Below are 14,864 nucleotides of genomic sequence, written 5' to 3'. Positions count from 1 at the left end.
GGGCTGCAGTCCGTGGGTCACAGAGTCGGCCATGACTCTGAGCATGCAGACGTTCATGCAGGCTCGGTGCCGGCAGACCATGCGCAGCTTGGTCAGAGCCCCTCATTTCTGCTTTTCTCCCAGCTCTGCTGAACAGTCAGGTGCCCCCAAGCCCCGTCCAGGTTGAGGAAAAGCCGTTGTCTCCACCGGTGACGCAGCACGACACGGAGGCTGAGAAGCAGCTGATCCGGGAGGTGAGGCGCGGGGCGGGCGGGCAGGTGGGCCCCGCGGGAGGTGGGGCCCGGCTCCAGGACTAGACCGCCTCCCCGCCGCCCTCCTCTGGGGGCTGATTCTCCAGTCTCCCTTTCGGAGCTCAGAAAGCTGAGGCTCCGAGAGGCGCCGCCGAGGCTTGCCCAAGGTCACACAGCCGAGGCGAGTCTGAGCCAGGATTTGAACTGGGGTTCCCGCCTCGCCTCCGGAGCACAGTCCGTCCGCCGTGAGTGCCGGTGTGGGGAGAAGAGAGGCGTCTGCCGGCCCCGTCCGCTGTCTGTCCATCCGCCGTCTGTCTTGCTTGAAGGGCCGGCAGTGGATCGACGGCCGAGGAGGGGCCGTCCCTGGTAGTGGGGCTGGCGGGTCCGCACCGAGGACGTCAGAGTGGGTGGGCTGGGGGCCGAGAGCAGGGCATCCCGGGCGGGCCGCAGGGAGCCCCCGGCGGCACGTGTGGCCTCCAATGAAAAGCTGTCGCCTTGGCGCCCTGGGTCCTCCCTCCTGCATGCCTGCCTCCCTGCGGCACTGGGAACCCGCAGGGCAGGTCACAGCCGATTGACAGGCGCGGAGCTGACCCCAGAGACACGCACAGAACCAGACACCCAGAGCCTCCCACCCCTGCCTTCAGCTGTGCCCCGACCCCAGGCCCTGCTGGTTTCTGAGAGTTCACATCCTGAGACCCCAGTACGGGGTGGGGTTTGACATTGAGTGGCCCCCTGGTGGGAAGGCCAGCTCTGCAGACCCCGGGACCAAGCGTGTCTGCAACTGGGCCTCTGCCACTCAACTGTGGCCTCAGACAGGCTCAGTCCTGGGGCCCCCGGAAGCCCCCGGGCAGGCTTTCGGGGCCTGGGGCCCAGCCTCTGGGAGGCAGACCAGGTGAGGCCTGGGGGGATCTCTGTGCTGTGGGCTGGAGGGCTGGAGGACACCGACCGAAGAACCCCCAGCTGCCCGTGACGGGCGGGGGTCTTGTACTGCTTGAGTGAGGGCCCGGATGTAGCCCTGGATGGCCCCCAGTGAGGCCCCGTGAAGGTTCTGGGGGCTCAGATCTGGATGTAGCCCCCAATAGCCCCCAGTGGGGCCCCCGTGAAGGTTCTGGGGGCTCAGCCGCTCACTCTACCTGTTCCCCTGCTGCCCCTGGGGCGGGGTCGGTGTCAGGCTGGCCCTGGAGCCCTGGGCCCAGCTCCTGGGGGGGTCCTGGGAGGAGGGGGCCTTTGGGGATGGCTGAGCACAAGTCCACAGGAGGAGAGCGGTGACGCCCGGGGTTCAGGGAGGGTTTTAGAGTCACACAGGGATGACGTTGGACACAAAACAGTATGGGCCGGGGGGTGACCGGGAGCGGGCTGGGGTTGGGGGTGGGGATGCGGGGGGTGGGCCTGGGGCTGGGATGCAGGCTTCCTGCCTGGGGAAGCTGGGTTGGGCGGGCGGGGGGGGGTCCTGGCAGCGTGAGAAGCAGGGCACTGCCGCCCCCTAGCGGTCATAGGGGAGACGCGCCGCTGTTCTGGCCGGGTTGCTGATGGAGCCAATGCTACCGGGTAAAGAATCTGCTTGCCCGAGCAGGTGACGCTGGTTCAATCCCTAGGTCGCGAAGATCCCCTGGAGGAAATGGCAGCCCACTCCAGCATTCTTGCCTGGGAAATCCCGTTTACAGAAGAGCTGGGTGGGCTGCAGTCCACGGGGTTGCAGAGAGACATGACCGAGCGACTACGCACGCAGGCATTTCGGGTGGATTCTTTAGCATCCGAGCCCCCAGGGAAGCCCTTCCTCATCTCTGGGAGTGGACAGGAAGCAGCTTTTCTGCTGCTGGAAGAGGCTGGGTGGTGTCAAAGGTGCCAGCCGGGGCTTGGGGGTGGGGGGCGGCCTGGGTTTGTGTTCTCTCCACCCCTCACGCCCCATTCAGTCACCCGCAAGCACAAGAGTGCGCAGCTACTAGGTAATGCGGCTGGAGGCGGCTGTGCGGCCGAGGCGGGGCTGTGCTGTTTTAAATACTGGAAGAAGCATGGCAATGTCCTGGCGGTCCCGGGAACTCTGTGCTTCCATCTCTTGGAGGGAGGTGGCTCCTGCTTCAATCCCTGGTCAGGGCCCTAGATCTCGCAAACTGCACAGCATGGCCAAAAAAAAAAAAAGATCGAAATGGTGAGCGTGTTTCAGGGACTGGGGGGAGTGATCGGGGACGGAGCGGGCAGTCCCTTGTGGGGGAGGGGCGGGAACTGACCGAGCGGAGTCCTCCCGTGGGGGGCTCGCCGTGGATGACTGTCCTCTGCCCTGGGAGGATGCCAGAGGGACTTCCCTGGTGTCCAGTTACTGACACTTCGCCTTCCAGTGCAGGGGACGACGTGGGTTTGATCCCCATCTGGGGAGCTGAAATCCCACCTGCCTCCTGGCCAAAAAAACAAAACGAAACATAAAACAGAAACAATATTGTAACAAATTCAATAAAAACTTTAAAAAATGGCCCACATTAAAAAAAAAAAAACTTAAAGCGAGGATGTGAAGAGAGGGTGACCTCTTCGGGAGTATAATCTGCAGACATGCTGAATCACTTTGCTGTGCAGATCAGAAAACTTTTGCTCTATAACTGTGCGGTGAGGATTAAGTGGTTTGATGTTGGTAAAACTTTTTGTCACCAGTTCAGTTCAGTCGCTCAGTCCTGTCCGACTCTTTATGACCCCATGGCCTGCGCGCGCCAGGCCTCCCTGTCCATCACCAACTCCCAGAGCTTACTCAGACTCATGTCCATCGCGTCAGTGATGCCATCCAGCCGTCTCCTCCTCTGTGAAGGGACGGACAGGGAATGGCGGGAGAGGAGCATTGGGGGGAGGGAAGATGGAGGGACCGGGAAGGGACGCGCCCCACTTTGAGGCCCTCCTGTAATTTGGGGGTCACACATCCTCCTGTAATTTGGGGGGTCACATGTCCTTTAACTTGGGGGTCACACGTCCTCCTGTAATTTGGGGGTCACACGTCCTCCTGTAGTTTGGGGGTCACATGTCCTCCTGTAATTTGGGGGTCACACGTCCTCCTGTAATTTGGGGGTCACATGTCCTCCTGTAGTTTGGGGGGTCACACGTCCTCCTGTAACTTGGGGGTCACATGTCCTGTAATTTGGGGGTCACATGTCCTCCTGTAATTTGGGGGTCACATGTCCTGTAATTTGGGGGTCACACGTCCTCCTGTAATTTGGGGGTCACATGTCCTGTAACTTTGGGGTCACACATCCTCCTGTAATTTGGGGGTCACACGTCCTCCTGTAACTTGGGGGTCACACGTCCACCTGTAATTTGGGGGTCACATGTCCTGTAATTTGGGGGTCACATGTCCTGTAATTTGGGGGTCACATGCTCACACGTGAGAACGGCATGTGCGTGTGTGCAGAGAAATGTGTGTGTCTCCAGTCAGGTCTTGCTAGGCTGTAGGTGCCGCTGGGCTGAGGCCTGGGTTGAACTGGGATCGGGGCTGAAGTGCTGGCCTGGGGTCTCTGCTGGGTGGGCGTGGGTTCGAGGGCAGAAGGTAGGCGGGGTGAGGGCTGCAGGTCTCAGGGGCCGCCAGGAGCTGCGTGTGGTTCTGGGCAAGCCGGGCCCTCCCTGGGTCAGTGGCACCTCGGCCGTGCTGCGGAAACCGCTAGGTCTTCATGATGGTCTGTCCCTCCCGCTCTGAGAGCCCGGGCTGGCTGGCTGTGCCATGCTGGGGGTCTGCGCTGGTCCGGTACTTCCCGGGGGTCGGCTGGGCGTGCGCAGGGGCTCCCCCCTCTAACCCTGTCGCGCCCCCCGGCTCACTGCCGCTGCAGGGCCACCCTGTCCGGAAGGCCGCGGCTCACAGGGTGTCGTGAGTTCACAGAGGCCCGGCCTTCCCCGGGGGCTCACACCAGACGCCTGGACCGTCCGCCCAGCCGTCCTGCTTCACGCATGTGCCAACTCGGTGGTGCGTGGGCCCCTCTGTGCCCGGCATCACGGCTACAAGATGGCACGGTGCTCGCCCTCAGGCTGGGGAGCCGGGCGGTTAACCTATAATCAAACAAGTGCAGAGCACGCTGGAACTTCTGAGCCAGGCTAAGAAGAACTGAGCAAAGTGACGTAGAGTGGCGGCGGGCATCTCCCGAGTGGGTGCTCACGGAAGGCCTCTCTGAGCGGATGTCGCTGAGCTGAGGCCCGAAGGGGTGAACCTGCCTCGGAGCGAGCGCAGAGGGCCTGAGGCTGTCGGGGGTCGGGGGAGTGGGTGTGCCGAGGAGTGGAAAGGGGCTGGCGTGCCCAAGTGTGACAGATGGGGTGGGCTGTCCGGGTCACTGGGGACTGGAGGTCGACTGGAGGAAGTTAGATTTTATCCTCAGCCATGGGAGGCCACTGAAGCATGATCCATGGACACAGAGCTGCCCTGTGGAGGAAGGTCTGGAGTGAGAGTAGAGGCGGGGAACCAGGTCTGGGCAGGAACTGGTGGTGGTGGGGAAGATGGGTGGCTAAGCAGAAGTATAGTGATTTGTCTTTGATGGGTTTGGTTAAACTGTATTTGTTGATGCAGAAAGGTGTTTGTGATCTATTGCTTTGTGGAGAAATTAGATTATAGACACATATACGGGCTTCCCAAGTAGCGCTAGCAGTAAAGGGCCCGCCTGCCAATGCAGGAGACGTAAGAGACGTGGGTTTGATCCCTGGATCAGGAAGATCTCCTGGAGGAGGAAACGGCACCCCACTCCAGTACTCTGGCTTGAAGAATCCTACAGACAGAGGAGTCTGGCGGGCTGCAGTCCACGGGGTCGCAGAGAGTCAGACACGACTGAAGCGACTTAGCACACAGGCAGTGTTCTTAGCGTGTTAAAACATGCTTAGACGAAAGTTCAGAAGGGTCTTCCCCAGCCAGGAATCACCCCAGATTATCAGAGTGATAATCTGAATTCTGTTCCTTGGGCTCAGCTGCGTTTCCTGGATTGCTGGACAGAGGAGGATTCCCGAAAGCCGGGTTTGGAAGCGGTGATAGAGTGCTCCCCCCTGTTCCCCGCCCGCCTCTCCAGGAGTACGAGCAGCGCCTGGCCCGGCTGAGGGCCGACTACGAGGCGGAGCAGGAGTCCAGGGCCCGGCTGGAGGAGGACATCACCGCCATGCGCAACTCATACGACGTGAAGCTGTCCACGCTGGAGCAGAACCTGCGCATGGAGACAGGTGGGCCGGCCCCGCCAGGCGGGAGGGAGCCCAGCCTGCTGCCCCCGGCCCCCGCCGACGGGCCCCAGCAAGGCAGGCACCTCCATCGCCCTCCCTGGACAGTTGAGGAAACTGAGGCCCAGACAGGGTGAGGAACTTCCCCGAGGTCACACGGCTTTTAAAGCGGAGCTGGGATTTGACTGCAGCAGTCTGATCCCGGGGTCAGCGTCCTCACCCACAGCCCTGCATCATCGTATCACCTTGGCCGCAGCCTGGGTTCCCCGCCCAAGGCTGACTTAGAGTGGCAGCATATCACCCAAGTTTCACGGGTAAGTCCCTTCCCCCGGTTTCTGCATTTTCTAGTCTCTTTTCCACTTTAGAGCCCATCTGTCACCAGGGCAACTACATCCCAAACTAGGCAATCCTTCAGTTCAGTTCAGTCGCTCAGTCGCATCCGACTCTTTGCGACCCCGTGAATCGCAGCACGCCAGGCCTCCCTGTCCATCACAAACTCCCGGAGTTTACTCAGACTCATGCCCATCGATTTGGTGATGCCATCCAGCCATCTCATCCTCTGTCGTCCCCTTCTCCTCCTGCCCCCAATCCCTCCCAGCATCAGGGTCTTTTCCAATGAGTCAACTCTTCGCATGAGGTGGCCAAAGTACTGCAGTTTCAGCTTCAGCATCAGTCCTTCCAGTGAACACCCAGGACTTATCTCCTTCAGGATGGACTGGTTGGATCTCCTTGTAGTCCAAGGGACTCTCAAGAGTCTTCTCCAACACCACAGTTCAAAAGCATCAATTCAAAACAAACAAACAAACAAACAAAAAAAGACACATCAATTCTTTGGTGCTCAGCTTTCCTCACAGTCCAGCTCTCACATCCATACATGACCACTGGAAAAACTAGCCTTGACCAGACGGACCTTTGTTGGCAAAGTAATGTCTCTGCTGCTGAGGCAATCCTTAGCAAGAGCTTTTACCTACCTGGGAATTTTTGTCTGCTGTTTGACACTCTAGAATGTTCCATCCCACTGCTATCTTTCAAACACCCTGTGCTGCCAGGCATCCCAGACTTCCTAGTACTCACAATAAGTGTTAGTTGCTCAGTTGCGTCCGACTCTGTGCGGCCCCATGGACTGTAGCCCCCCAGGCTCCTCCGATCATGGAATTCTCCAGGCCAGAATACTGGAGTGGGTTGCCATTTCCTTCTCCAGGGGATCTTCCCAACCCAGGGATTGAACCCAGGTCTCCTGCATTGTAGGCAGACGCTTTACCATCTGAGCCGCCAGGGAAGCCCATAAATACCATAAACTCCACGTTGTAATGATGACGGTTTCACATCGTTGGTCCCGTATACGGGGCATTGCTGTGTTCCAGGTGCTGGGTAGGTAGGCACACCCCCTGCCAGCCCTGGGTGAGTTGGGACTCACTGCTTCCTCACTCGGCGGGTGTGCAAACCAAGGCTTGGAAAGGTTCAGGCCGTGAGCTCTGTACAGCGGTCCCCAACCTTCTCGGCACCAGGGACCGGTTTTGTGGAAGACAGTTCTTCCACGGAGGGGGCGGTGGTCCAGGCGGTAACGCAGGCGATGGGGTGCGGCCGGTGGAGCTCCGTTCACTCACTCGCTGCTCTCCTTCGGCCGCGTGGCCCGGCTCCTGGGCGTTGGGGACCCCTGAGCTGGCGAGTTAGCGACCCTAGCAAAGGGGACATCGGGGCTCTCTCGGGGGGGCCCAGGACACGGTAACAAAGGAGTGGATGGACCCGAAGGAGCTGCCCGTGAGCTGCAGCAGGAGGCCCGTGGACTCATCCCCCAACCCCAGCTGGCAGGGAGATGTAGCCCCAGGGGAAGGCCGAGGAGCAGGTTCTAGCACTTTCTGTCCTGGAGAGTGTTCCCTCCAGCCCACTTTGAGTATCAGGCCTCTGAGGGATTTTATTTGGCCTCGCTAATACTCATCTGCAGCATTCATTTAACCCCCACGGCTCTAGCTTGTCCTGTGGACAAGGGCCTTGAGCTGGTTACGCCAGGAGCGGGCCCTGAGGGTCTTGGGTGTGAAATCTTTGGGTCAGGAGCTCTCTCCTTTAGATGCAATAATACCGGCAGAACAACTAGTTAAAATATTTGGGTCAGGAGCTCTCTGCCTTCGAGGCAATAATACCGGCAGGACAGCCAGTTTATGTATAAAGAGCAAACCCAAGGCACAGGGGTTAAGAGTCCAGCCCCTAATGGCTGGGGCGGTTAGAGAATGGAGCTGGTCAGGGAGGACTTCCTGGAAGAGGTGGAAGGAGATAGGGCTTGAGTTCTGAGGGGCAGACATGGGAAGTCAGCGTTTGGGGGCCTGGAGGCTCTGACTCTAAAGTTGGTCTCTTGAAGATGGTGGGCCTGCGGCCAGCTTCCAAGGAAGGGCTGCCCTACGCCCCAGTCCACCCTGTAACAAGCTAAAGGAAGGTGTCTCCCTGCAGAGGCTGTCCTGAAGGCGGAAGTCCTCTACAAGGCTGAGGTCCTGTCCAGGGCTGAGTTTGCCAGCAGTTCGGAGTACTCTCCTCCTTTGGAGTTCAAGATGGCCGAGAGACCCGAGATCTACTCCATGCCTGACCCCCTGCCCGGTGAGGGCTCCTTCAAGGCTCAGGTCTCCTCCGGATTTGAGGAGCTGCCCAAGCTGGCAGCCTCCAAGTCCGAGGCGTCTCTGGGGTCCGATGAGTCTTCCACGCTGGGAGAAAACTCGGTCTGCACGGCCTTCTCTGGGCCCGAGGAGCCCTGCGGCCTGGAGTTCTCCGTGCCTGATTCAGAGGCCCGGGGCCGCTACCTGCTGCCTGACGACGATGCCGGCAGGGGCGCCGCGGAGCCCCTGCTGGAGGAGGAGCCCCCGCTGATGGCGCTGGAGCTGTTACCCGGCCTGTACGACCCCTACGCCGAGGTGGCGGCCAAGCTGGCCAGGTTCTCCTCCACGGTGTCCGGGCCGGACGTGCCCCCGGGGGACGTCCCCAAGGTGACCACGCAGGTACCTGACGTCACGCGGGTTGACGCGCGGGAGTTCAGGGGAGGGCCGAGCTCCGGCGCGGGCGCAGAGGGGCCTGAGGCGTGACTGCGCCTCGAGGGTTAGGGGCCTGGGAAAGGGGAGCTCTGGCTAAGGCTCTGTAAACCAGTGGGAAGGTCGGGATGAGATCCCAGGCGACGCCGGGTGGGCCCCTGTTCTGCTGACACGGGGATACCCAGGTCGGGCGTCTGCTGGTTGCCATGGTTACACGTCGCGACAGCCCTCCTGTTCTCATAGCGGAGGCGGGGGTTCCGCGAGAGTCTGGCTACCTTTCAGGGGCCGCCCAGGGGTCCAGAGGGGCTGCTTCTCCTCCATCCTGCCTCCGGGTCGACGGCCTTCTCGCCCTTTTCAACCCTCTGTTTTATGTTTAAAACTCTTTTTTTCTCTTTTCTCCCCTCCTTCCCTTTGTCTCTCTCTCTGTGTATGAGATTGTGTGGGTCTAAAGAGCACAGGCCTTTGAATCATAGAGTCCCGGTTTCAGATCCCAGCTCTACCCGTCACTCAGCTGTGTGACCTCTCTGGGCCTCAGTTTCCTCATCTGTTAAATGGGGATGCTGACACCCGCGTCCTTTGAGGTCAGGCGGGGTTGGGGAACAGGCGGGGAGCTGGCGGGAAGGCCGGGGCGGGGCCCCAGAGGATGATCCTGACCCAACCCCTGCTCCCCCAACCTGTTCTCCTGCAAGCACCCTTCCCTGACAGATCTGCTGGAGCCGGCTGACCTCGGGTCTGAAGCTGCGGTGGCTGAGGACCTCCCGCCCAGGACTGTGAGTGCCCCCGCCCGGCCCTGAGTGGGGGGTGGAAGCTCCAGGGGCCTGATTCCTCCTGGGATGCTCTCGCCGCTCCTCCTTCTCTGGCCTCAGTTTTCTCACCCATAAAATGGGGACAGTACCCCCGGCCCTCTCCCAGCACAAAGCAGCGTGCAAATCAGAGGAGTCCTCACCTCTCTATTTATTGATTTAACGAGAGGTCACTGTTCCAGGGTGATGTTCACCCTTTGCTCAGCGGTGGAACCCTGGTCTAAAGCACAGAGGCCCAGCATGTGTGGTGGACGAGGACCACAGAAGCGCTGGCAGAGAACCCCCGAGGCGGTGGGGGGCGGGTTGGCGTGTTGAGCTCTGCTGCTCTCAGACCCCACCTCCCGCCATTTCTGCTTCAGAAAACACAACCAGCCAAGGGGAGCCGGAGGAAGACTTTAAATCTGCCCACGTTTGTGGAGAGAGAAAGCGACCTGCTGGCCTCTGCGCCTGATCACTGGGTAGGAGCCAGCCTGCAGCTTCTCGGCAGAGGGCACACGGGGAGGCCAGGGGTCCCCGGGGCAGCAGGTGACACTGAGATGTGGGACTCAAGCAGGAAGAAGGGGCCGGGGCGGCAGGGGAGAGAGCACCGAGCCGGCGGTGGGGGGCGGGGGCTGCAGGTGCCAGATTTCTGTGGCCAGAAAGATCTCACGGTTCTCAGTGCCAGAAAAGGAGGTCAGGGAAGTGGCGGGATGGATGGGGGTTTGGGGGGTGGCAGGGCACAGGCGAGGGAGGAGGGGGTGGGCACCGGGGGTGCAGCAGGTTGTGGAAGAAACTGGCTTTGACTGCAGATGTGATGGGGGGTCTGCGAAGGATCAATTTATAGTTTAAGAAAATTCCAGGGAACTCTGGTGGGCCAGTGGTTATAGCACTGTGCTTCCACCGCAGGGGGCTTGCTTCCACGGGTTCAGTCCCTGACTGGGGAAGTAAGATTCTGCCAACCGCACAGCAAGGCCAAAAAACAAAAATTGCCCTAGCTGCTGTGTGGTGTCTAGATGGTAAGGGGCAGGAGGGAGAGCGAGCTGGGGGCTGTTTTGGGGGTGTTGGTCAGAAAAGTGGCGGGAAGTTGACCAGGTGCATGTGTTTAATGATGGGTGTCCCCGAGCTCGTGGCGATGTCGATGTCGTGGGCCGCCAGGGCCGCCTCAGCTGGGGTTGAGGCTGCGGCCAGCTCGTGCCGAGGAGTTGGCCCCCGCCTCCATCTTGGCTTCTCACTGCGCTTAGGAGGTTGACCTGGGCCCGGGGGCAACGGAGGAGCTGGTGTTGGCGGCAGAGCCCATCGCAGAAGCCCAGGCTGACGCGCTGGCGGCCTTGGAGGCTCAGTCCCGGTCTCTGCTGGCCGGGGCCGGTGCAAGGAGGGAGGGCGTGGCTGCGCTCGCCGATGACCTCCTGCCCACCGTGGACCAACAGCAGGTGCTCGCCCGGTAAGCACCTGAGCCCGGAGCAGTGGGACCCGGGGGGCAGGGGGTGGGCGTGGTGGGACCCCGCAGTGGCAGGAGGGAGCCCCGGGCCCAGGGGTGGATGGTGGGGCCCAGAGATCCTTCCTGAGCCCCACTCAGCCCTCCCCCAGACATGGCTGCAGGGGCCCGGTCCTCGCCAGGAGCGGTGCGGGGGGTGGGAGCATGCGGTCAGCCGGGTGGCAGGGCTCTCCGCTCATGAAGCGGCTCAGGTGCCTCCAGATCCCATCAGACGCTTGTGGGGGGAGCAGCTACTCCCAGGGAGGGAGGCAACAGTCCCTGCCTGGCTTTCTCGGGCCACCATGCAGGTTTCAGGAGTTCAGGGCAGGTGATGCAGGCTTTCCCCGGGGTCCCAGCCAAGCCTCCAGAGTTTCCCCGGTGGCTTAGATGGTCAAGAATCTGCCTACATTGTGGGAGGCAGAAATCAAGCAAAATGCCGGGCTGGATGAAGCACAAGCTGGAATCAAGATTACTGGGAGAAATAACCTCAGACATGCAGATATCACCACCCTTTTGGCAGAAAGCAAACAGGAACTAAAGAGCCTCTTGATGAAGGTGAAAGAGGAGAGTGAAAAACCTGGCTTAAAACTCAACAGTCAGAAAACTAAGATCGTGGCATCTGGTCCCATCACTTCACGGCAAATAAATGGGGAAACAATGGAAACAGTGACAGACTTTATTGGGCTCCAAAATCACGGCAGATGGTGACTGCAGCCATGAAATTAAAAGACGCTTGCTTCTTGGAAGAAAAGCTATGACCAACCTAGACAACATATTAAAAAACAGAGACATCCTTTTTTCCTCTTTGCGCTGGGCGCTCACCGGTTGCGCGCCTCTTTTTCTTGACTGCCTCCCAGTTCTAGATTAGCCGTCGCCATGGGTTTTGGAGACTTGAAAAGCCCCGCTGGCCTCCAGGTGCTCAACGACTACTTGGCGGACAAGAGTTACATAGAGGGGTATGTGCCATCACAAGCAGATGTGGCAGTATTTGAAGCTGTCTTCGGCCCACCACCTGCCGACTTGTGTCATGCCCTCCGTTGGTATAATCACATCAAATCTTATGAGAAGGAAAAGGCCAGCCTGCCAGGAGTGAAGAAAGCTTTGGGCAAGTATGGCCCTGCTAATGTGGAAGATACCACAGAAAGTGGAGCTACAGATAGTAAAGATGATGATGACATTGATCTCTTTGGATCTGATGATGAGGAGGAAAGTGAAGAAGCCAAGAGGCTAAGAGAAGAACGCCTTGCCCAGTATGAGTCAAAGAAAGCCAAAAAACCAGCACTTGTCGCCAAGTCTTCCATCTTATTAGATGTGAAACCTTGGGATGATGAGACCGATATGGCAAAACTAGAGGAGTGTGTCAGAAGCATTCAAGCAGACGGCTTGGTCTGGGGCTCTTCTAAACTAGTTCCAGTTGGGTATGGCATTAAAAAACTTCAAATACAGTGTGTAGTTGAAGACGACAAAGTTGGGACAGACATGCTGGAGGAGCAGATCACTGCTTTCGATGAGTATGTACAGTCTATGGATGTGGCTGCGTTCAAGAAGATCTAACATCTGTCATGGATCAGTGCCCTTAAATAAAAGTTTGAAAGAAACACACACAAAAAAAAACCAAAAAACAACAACAACAACAAAAAAACCCAAAAACAAACAAACAAACAAAAAAAAAAACCAGAGACATTACTTTGCCAACAAAGGTTGGTCTAGTTAAGGCTATGTTTTTTTCCAGTAGTCATGCATGGATGTGAGAGTTGGACCATAAAGAAAGCTGAGTGCTGAGGAATTGATGCTTTTGAACTGTGGTGTTGGAGAAGGTTCTTAAGAATCCATTGGACTGCAAGGAGATCCAACCAGTCCATCCTAAAGGAAATTAGTCCTGAATATTCATTGGAAGGACTGATGATGAAGCTGCAGCTCCAACACTTTGGCCAGCTGATGCGAAGAACTGACTCATTAGGAAAGACCCTGATGCTGGGAAAGACTGAAGGCAGGAGGAGAAGGGGACGATAGAGGATGAGATGGTTGGATGGCATCACCGACTTAATGGACATGAGTTGGAGCAAGATCTGGGAGTTGGTGAAGGACAGGGAAGTCTGGCGTGCTGCAGTCCATGGGGTCTCAAAAAGTCAGACACGATTGAGCCACTGAACTGACCTGAACAATGTGGGAGATCCAGGTTCGATCCTTGGTCAGGTAGATCCCTTGGAGAAGAGAATGGCTACCCACTCCAGTATTCTTGCCTAAAGAATTGCATGGACAGAGGCGCCTGGTGGGCTACAGTCCATGGGGTCGCAAAGAGTCAGACACCACTGGGTGGCTGGCGCATCAACAACACAGCCTCGCCTCCAGTCCCTCCCTCGCGGAAGACGTGCTCCCTCTAGGGACCGCCGCTCCCAGCACCCCCTGGGGCTGCCTGCCCAGCTGGACTTTCCTCCCTTGCAGTGCGGCTTTGTGCAAGTCACTTACCATCTCTGAGCCTTGGTTCTCACTTCCGTAAATGAGATTGCCATCAGGCCCGTCTGCAGGACAGAGTCAGCCCCACAGCCAGCGGTTCAGCCTCCTCCTGGCCCCACAGACTATGGTTCAAACACTGACTGAGCATCTACTATGTACCAGGCATCAGGACGCAAGCATGGATGGGATATCACCTTGGCCTTCAAGAAGCTCTCGGTCCAGGGGGAGTCAGGTTCTGGAACGGTTAGACTGGCTGCGTTCCCGTCTGCCTCCACCGTCTCCCAGCTCCGCCACCTGGGCTGAGGTTACCTCTCTGGCCCCCAGTTACTCACGGGCACAGTGGGTGACGGCGAGAGTGCCCGCTTGGGAAGCGTGTTGTGAGGGTCACACGACACGACGCCCTGAGAGGCAGCAGCTTGGTGTCGGGCACACAGAAACAGCACAGGTGGCGGTTTTCACGGTGTGGTCTGGAGTGTGGTCAGGGAGGGCTTCTCAGAAGAGGGGGCCCTCGAAGAAGGTATGCAGGACAGATGTCTCAGGGGTGGCATTCGAGGGACAGGGCACAGCTGAGGTGGCGCAGAGTGGGTTCCGGGGGTGGAGACAGACTGGGTGTTTGGAGAAGCAGCTGCCCCGGGTTAAAGCTGGAGCAAGGAGGGGTGGTAGGGTTCCGCGCGCGCCCCGGGGCTTGGGCTCCATCCTGATGGGGACCCTAGAAGGATTTTAAGCAGAGCAGCGACTTGGACGTGGCTCACCTGTATCCCGGCTGCTGTTGAGCTCAGAGCTGAGCCTGAAGCAGGTCTGCCCTGGCGGCTGGGTTTGCGTGGTTCCCTTCTTTTCCCTGAGCGTGGTCTCCTATCCTGTTATGAGCCCGTGTCATGCCTTTAGTTATCCGACCCTTACATCCCTTTGGAAAGAGGGACAGTCAAAACACTTCTGTGGTGCTTTAGTAGAGTGAGGAGTTCCACTTGAGCCTTTATAGTTATTTCAAATTTGTGCTTTTAAAAGGCAAAACTCTATAAACATTTTTTAGCATTTTAGATATAAATATTAAAAAATAAAGAACTATTCGTGTCCCTGATGAAACATTATGCACTGACCGTAAGGAACATTCCCCACAACCCAGGGGTACTCTGATCTGCAGGTTCTCTGGGAGCACAGCCGGGACCTTGCTCTGTGGCAGGACCACCAGCACCCGGATGTGGGTGGGGCAGCCCTGGGCGGAGGGAGACTCGCCCTTCCCGTGCGGAGAACCAGCCGGCCGGCTGAGCACACAGGCTTGGAGTTGGGTAGAGCCGGCAGGAACGCTGGGTCTGACCCCGAGCCAACAGCAGTCACCTCCCCGGGCCTCAGTGTACCTGTCTGTGAAGTGGGGTTGTTGGAAGGAGTCGGGGCGATCAGGCTGGACAGCCAGTGCTCAGTGATCGGCAGACTCTGTCACCTTTGCTTTCTCCTCCCCGCCGGCAGCTTGCAGCTGCTGGAGCAGCAGGTGGTCGGGGGGGAGCAAGCCAAGAACAAGGACCTGAAGGAGAAGCACAGGCGGCGGAAGCGGTATGCGGACGAGCGCAAGAAGCAGCTGGTGGCGGCCCTGCAGAACTCGGACGAGGACAGCGGGGACTGGGTGCTGCTCAACGTCTACGACTCCATCCAGGAGGAAGTGAGGGCCAAGAGCAAGCTGCTGGAGAAGATGCAGAGGAAGGTGAGGCCCGGGCTCAGGCCCCGCCCCAGGCAGGCCCCGCCCCAGGCAGGC

At 58.7% G+C, this 14,864-nt stretch overlaps 2 protein-coding genes and 1 long non-coding RNA gene across 6 annotated transcripts in view; 2 read left to right on the top strand and 1 right to left on the bottom strand.

The window, feature by feature from the left end:
• KIF17 (kinesin family member 17) overlaps positions 1–14,864 on the top strand; it is a 46,947-nt gene that overhangs the window by 19,988 nt on the left and 12,095 nt on the right. For both annotated transcript variants that reach the window (XM_061148084.1, XM_061148083.1), the window contains exons 6-11: positions 124–233; positions 5,249–5,396; positions 7,836–8,374; positions 9,094–9,174; positions 10,428–10,627; positions 14,582–14,813. In XM_061148084.1, the coding sequence (XP_061004067.1) occupies positions 124–233; positions 5,249–5,396; positions 7,836–8,374; positions 9,094–9,174; positions 10,428–10,627; positions 14,582–14,813 (1,310 nt within the window). The remainder of the gene's footprint in view (positions 1–123; positions 234–5,248; positions 5,397–7,835; positions 8,375–9,093; positions 9,175–10,427; positions 10,628–14,581; positions 14,814–14,864) is intronic.
• LOC133060575 (elongation factor 1-beta-like) lies at positions 11,482–12,229 on the top strand. The gene has a single exon (XM_061148085.1). It carries the CDS (start codon positions 11,537–11,539, stop codon positions 12,212–12,214), a length of 678 nt encoding a protein of 225 aa, XP_061004068.1. The 5' UTR covers positions 11,482–11,536; the 3' UTR covers positions 12,215–12,229.
• Positions 12,373–14,600, bottom strand: LOC133060576 (uncharacterized). Of its 3 annotated transcripts, XR_009693782.1 has the most exons (4): positions 14,473–14,600; positions 13,870–14,021; positions 13,130–13,683; positions 12,373–12,903 (listed from the first exon to the last, which is right to left on the bottom strand). It is a non-coding gene; the product is annotated as an uncharacterized LOC133060576 (long non-coding RNA). The 3 variants fall into 3 exon arrangements; XR_009693780.1 differs by having other exon boundaries at positions 12,373–13,683; XR_009693781.1 differs by having other exon boundaries at positions 12,373–13,624.

This window comes from Dama dama, chromosome 8, assembly GCF_033118175.1.
Source record: "Dama dama isolate Ldn47 chromosome 8, ASM3311817v1, whole genome shotgun sequence".
Classification (NCBI taxonomy): domain Eukaryota; kingdom Metazoa; phylum Chordata; class Mammalia; order Artiodactyla; family Cervidae; genus Dama; species Dama dama.
Note: the sequence above shows the minus strand (reverse complement) of the source record. Positions and strands in the feature narration are given on the sequence as shown.

Bases quoted from the DNA above. Each gene is read 5' to 3' on its own strand.
- LOC133060575 (XM_061148085.1), top strand. From the start codon at position 11,537: ATGGGTTTTGGAGACTTGAAAAGCCCCGCTGGCCTCCAGGTGCTCAAC.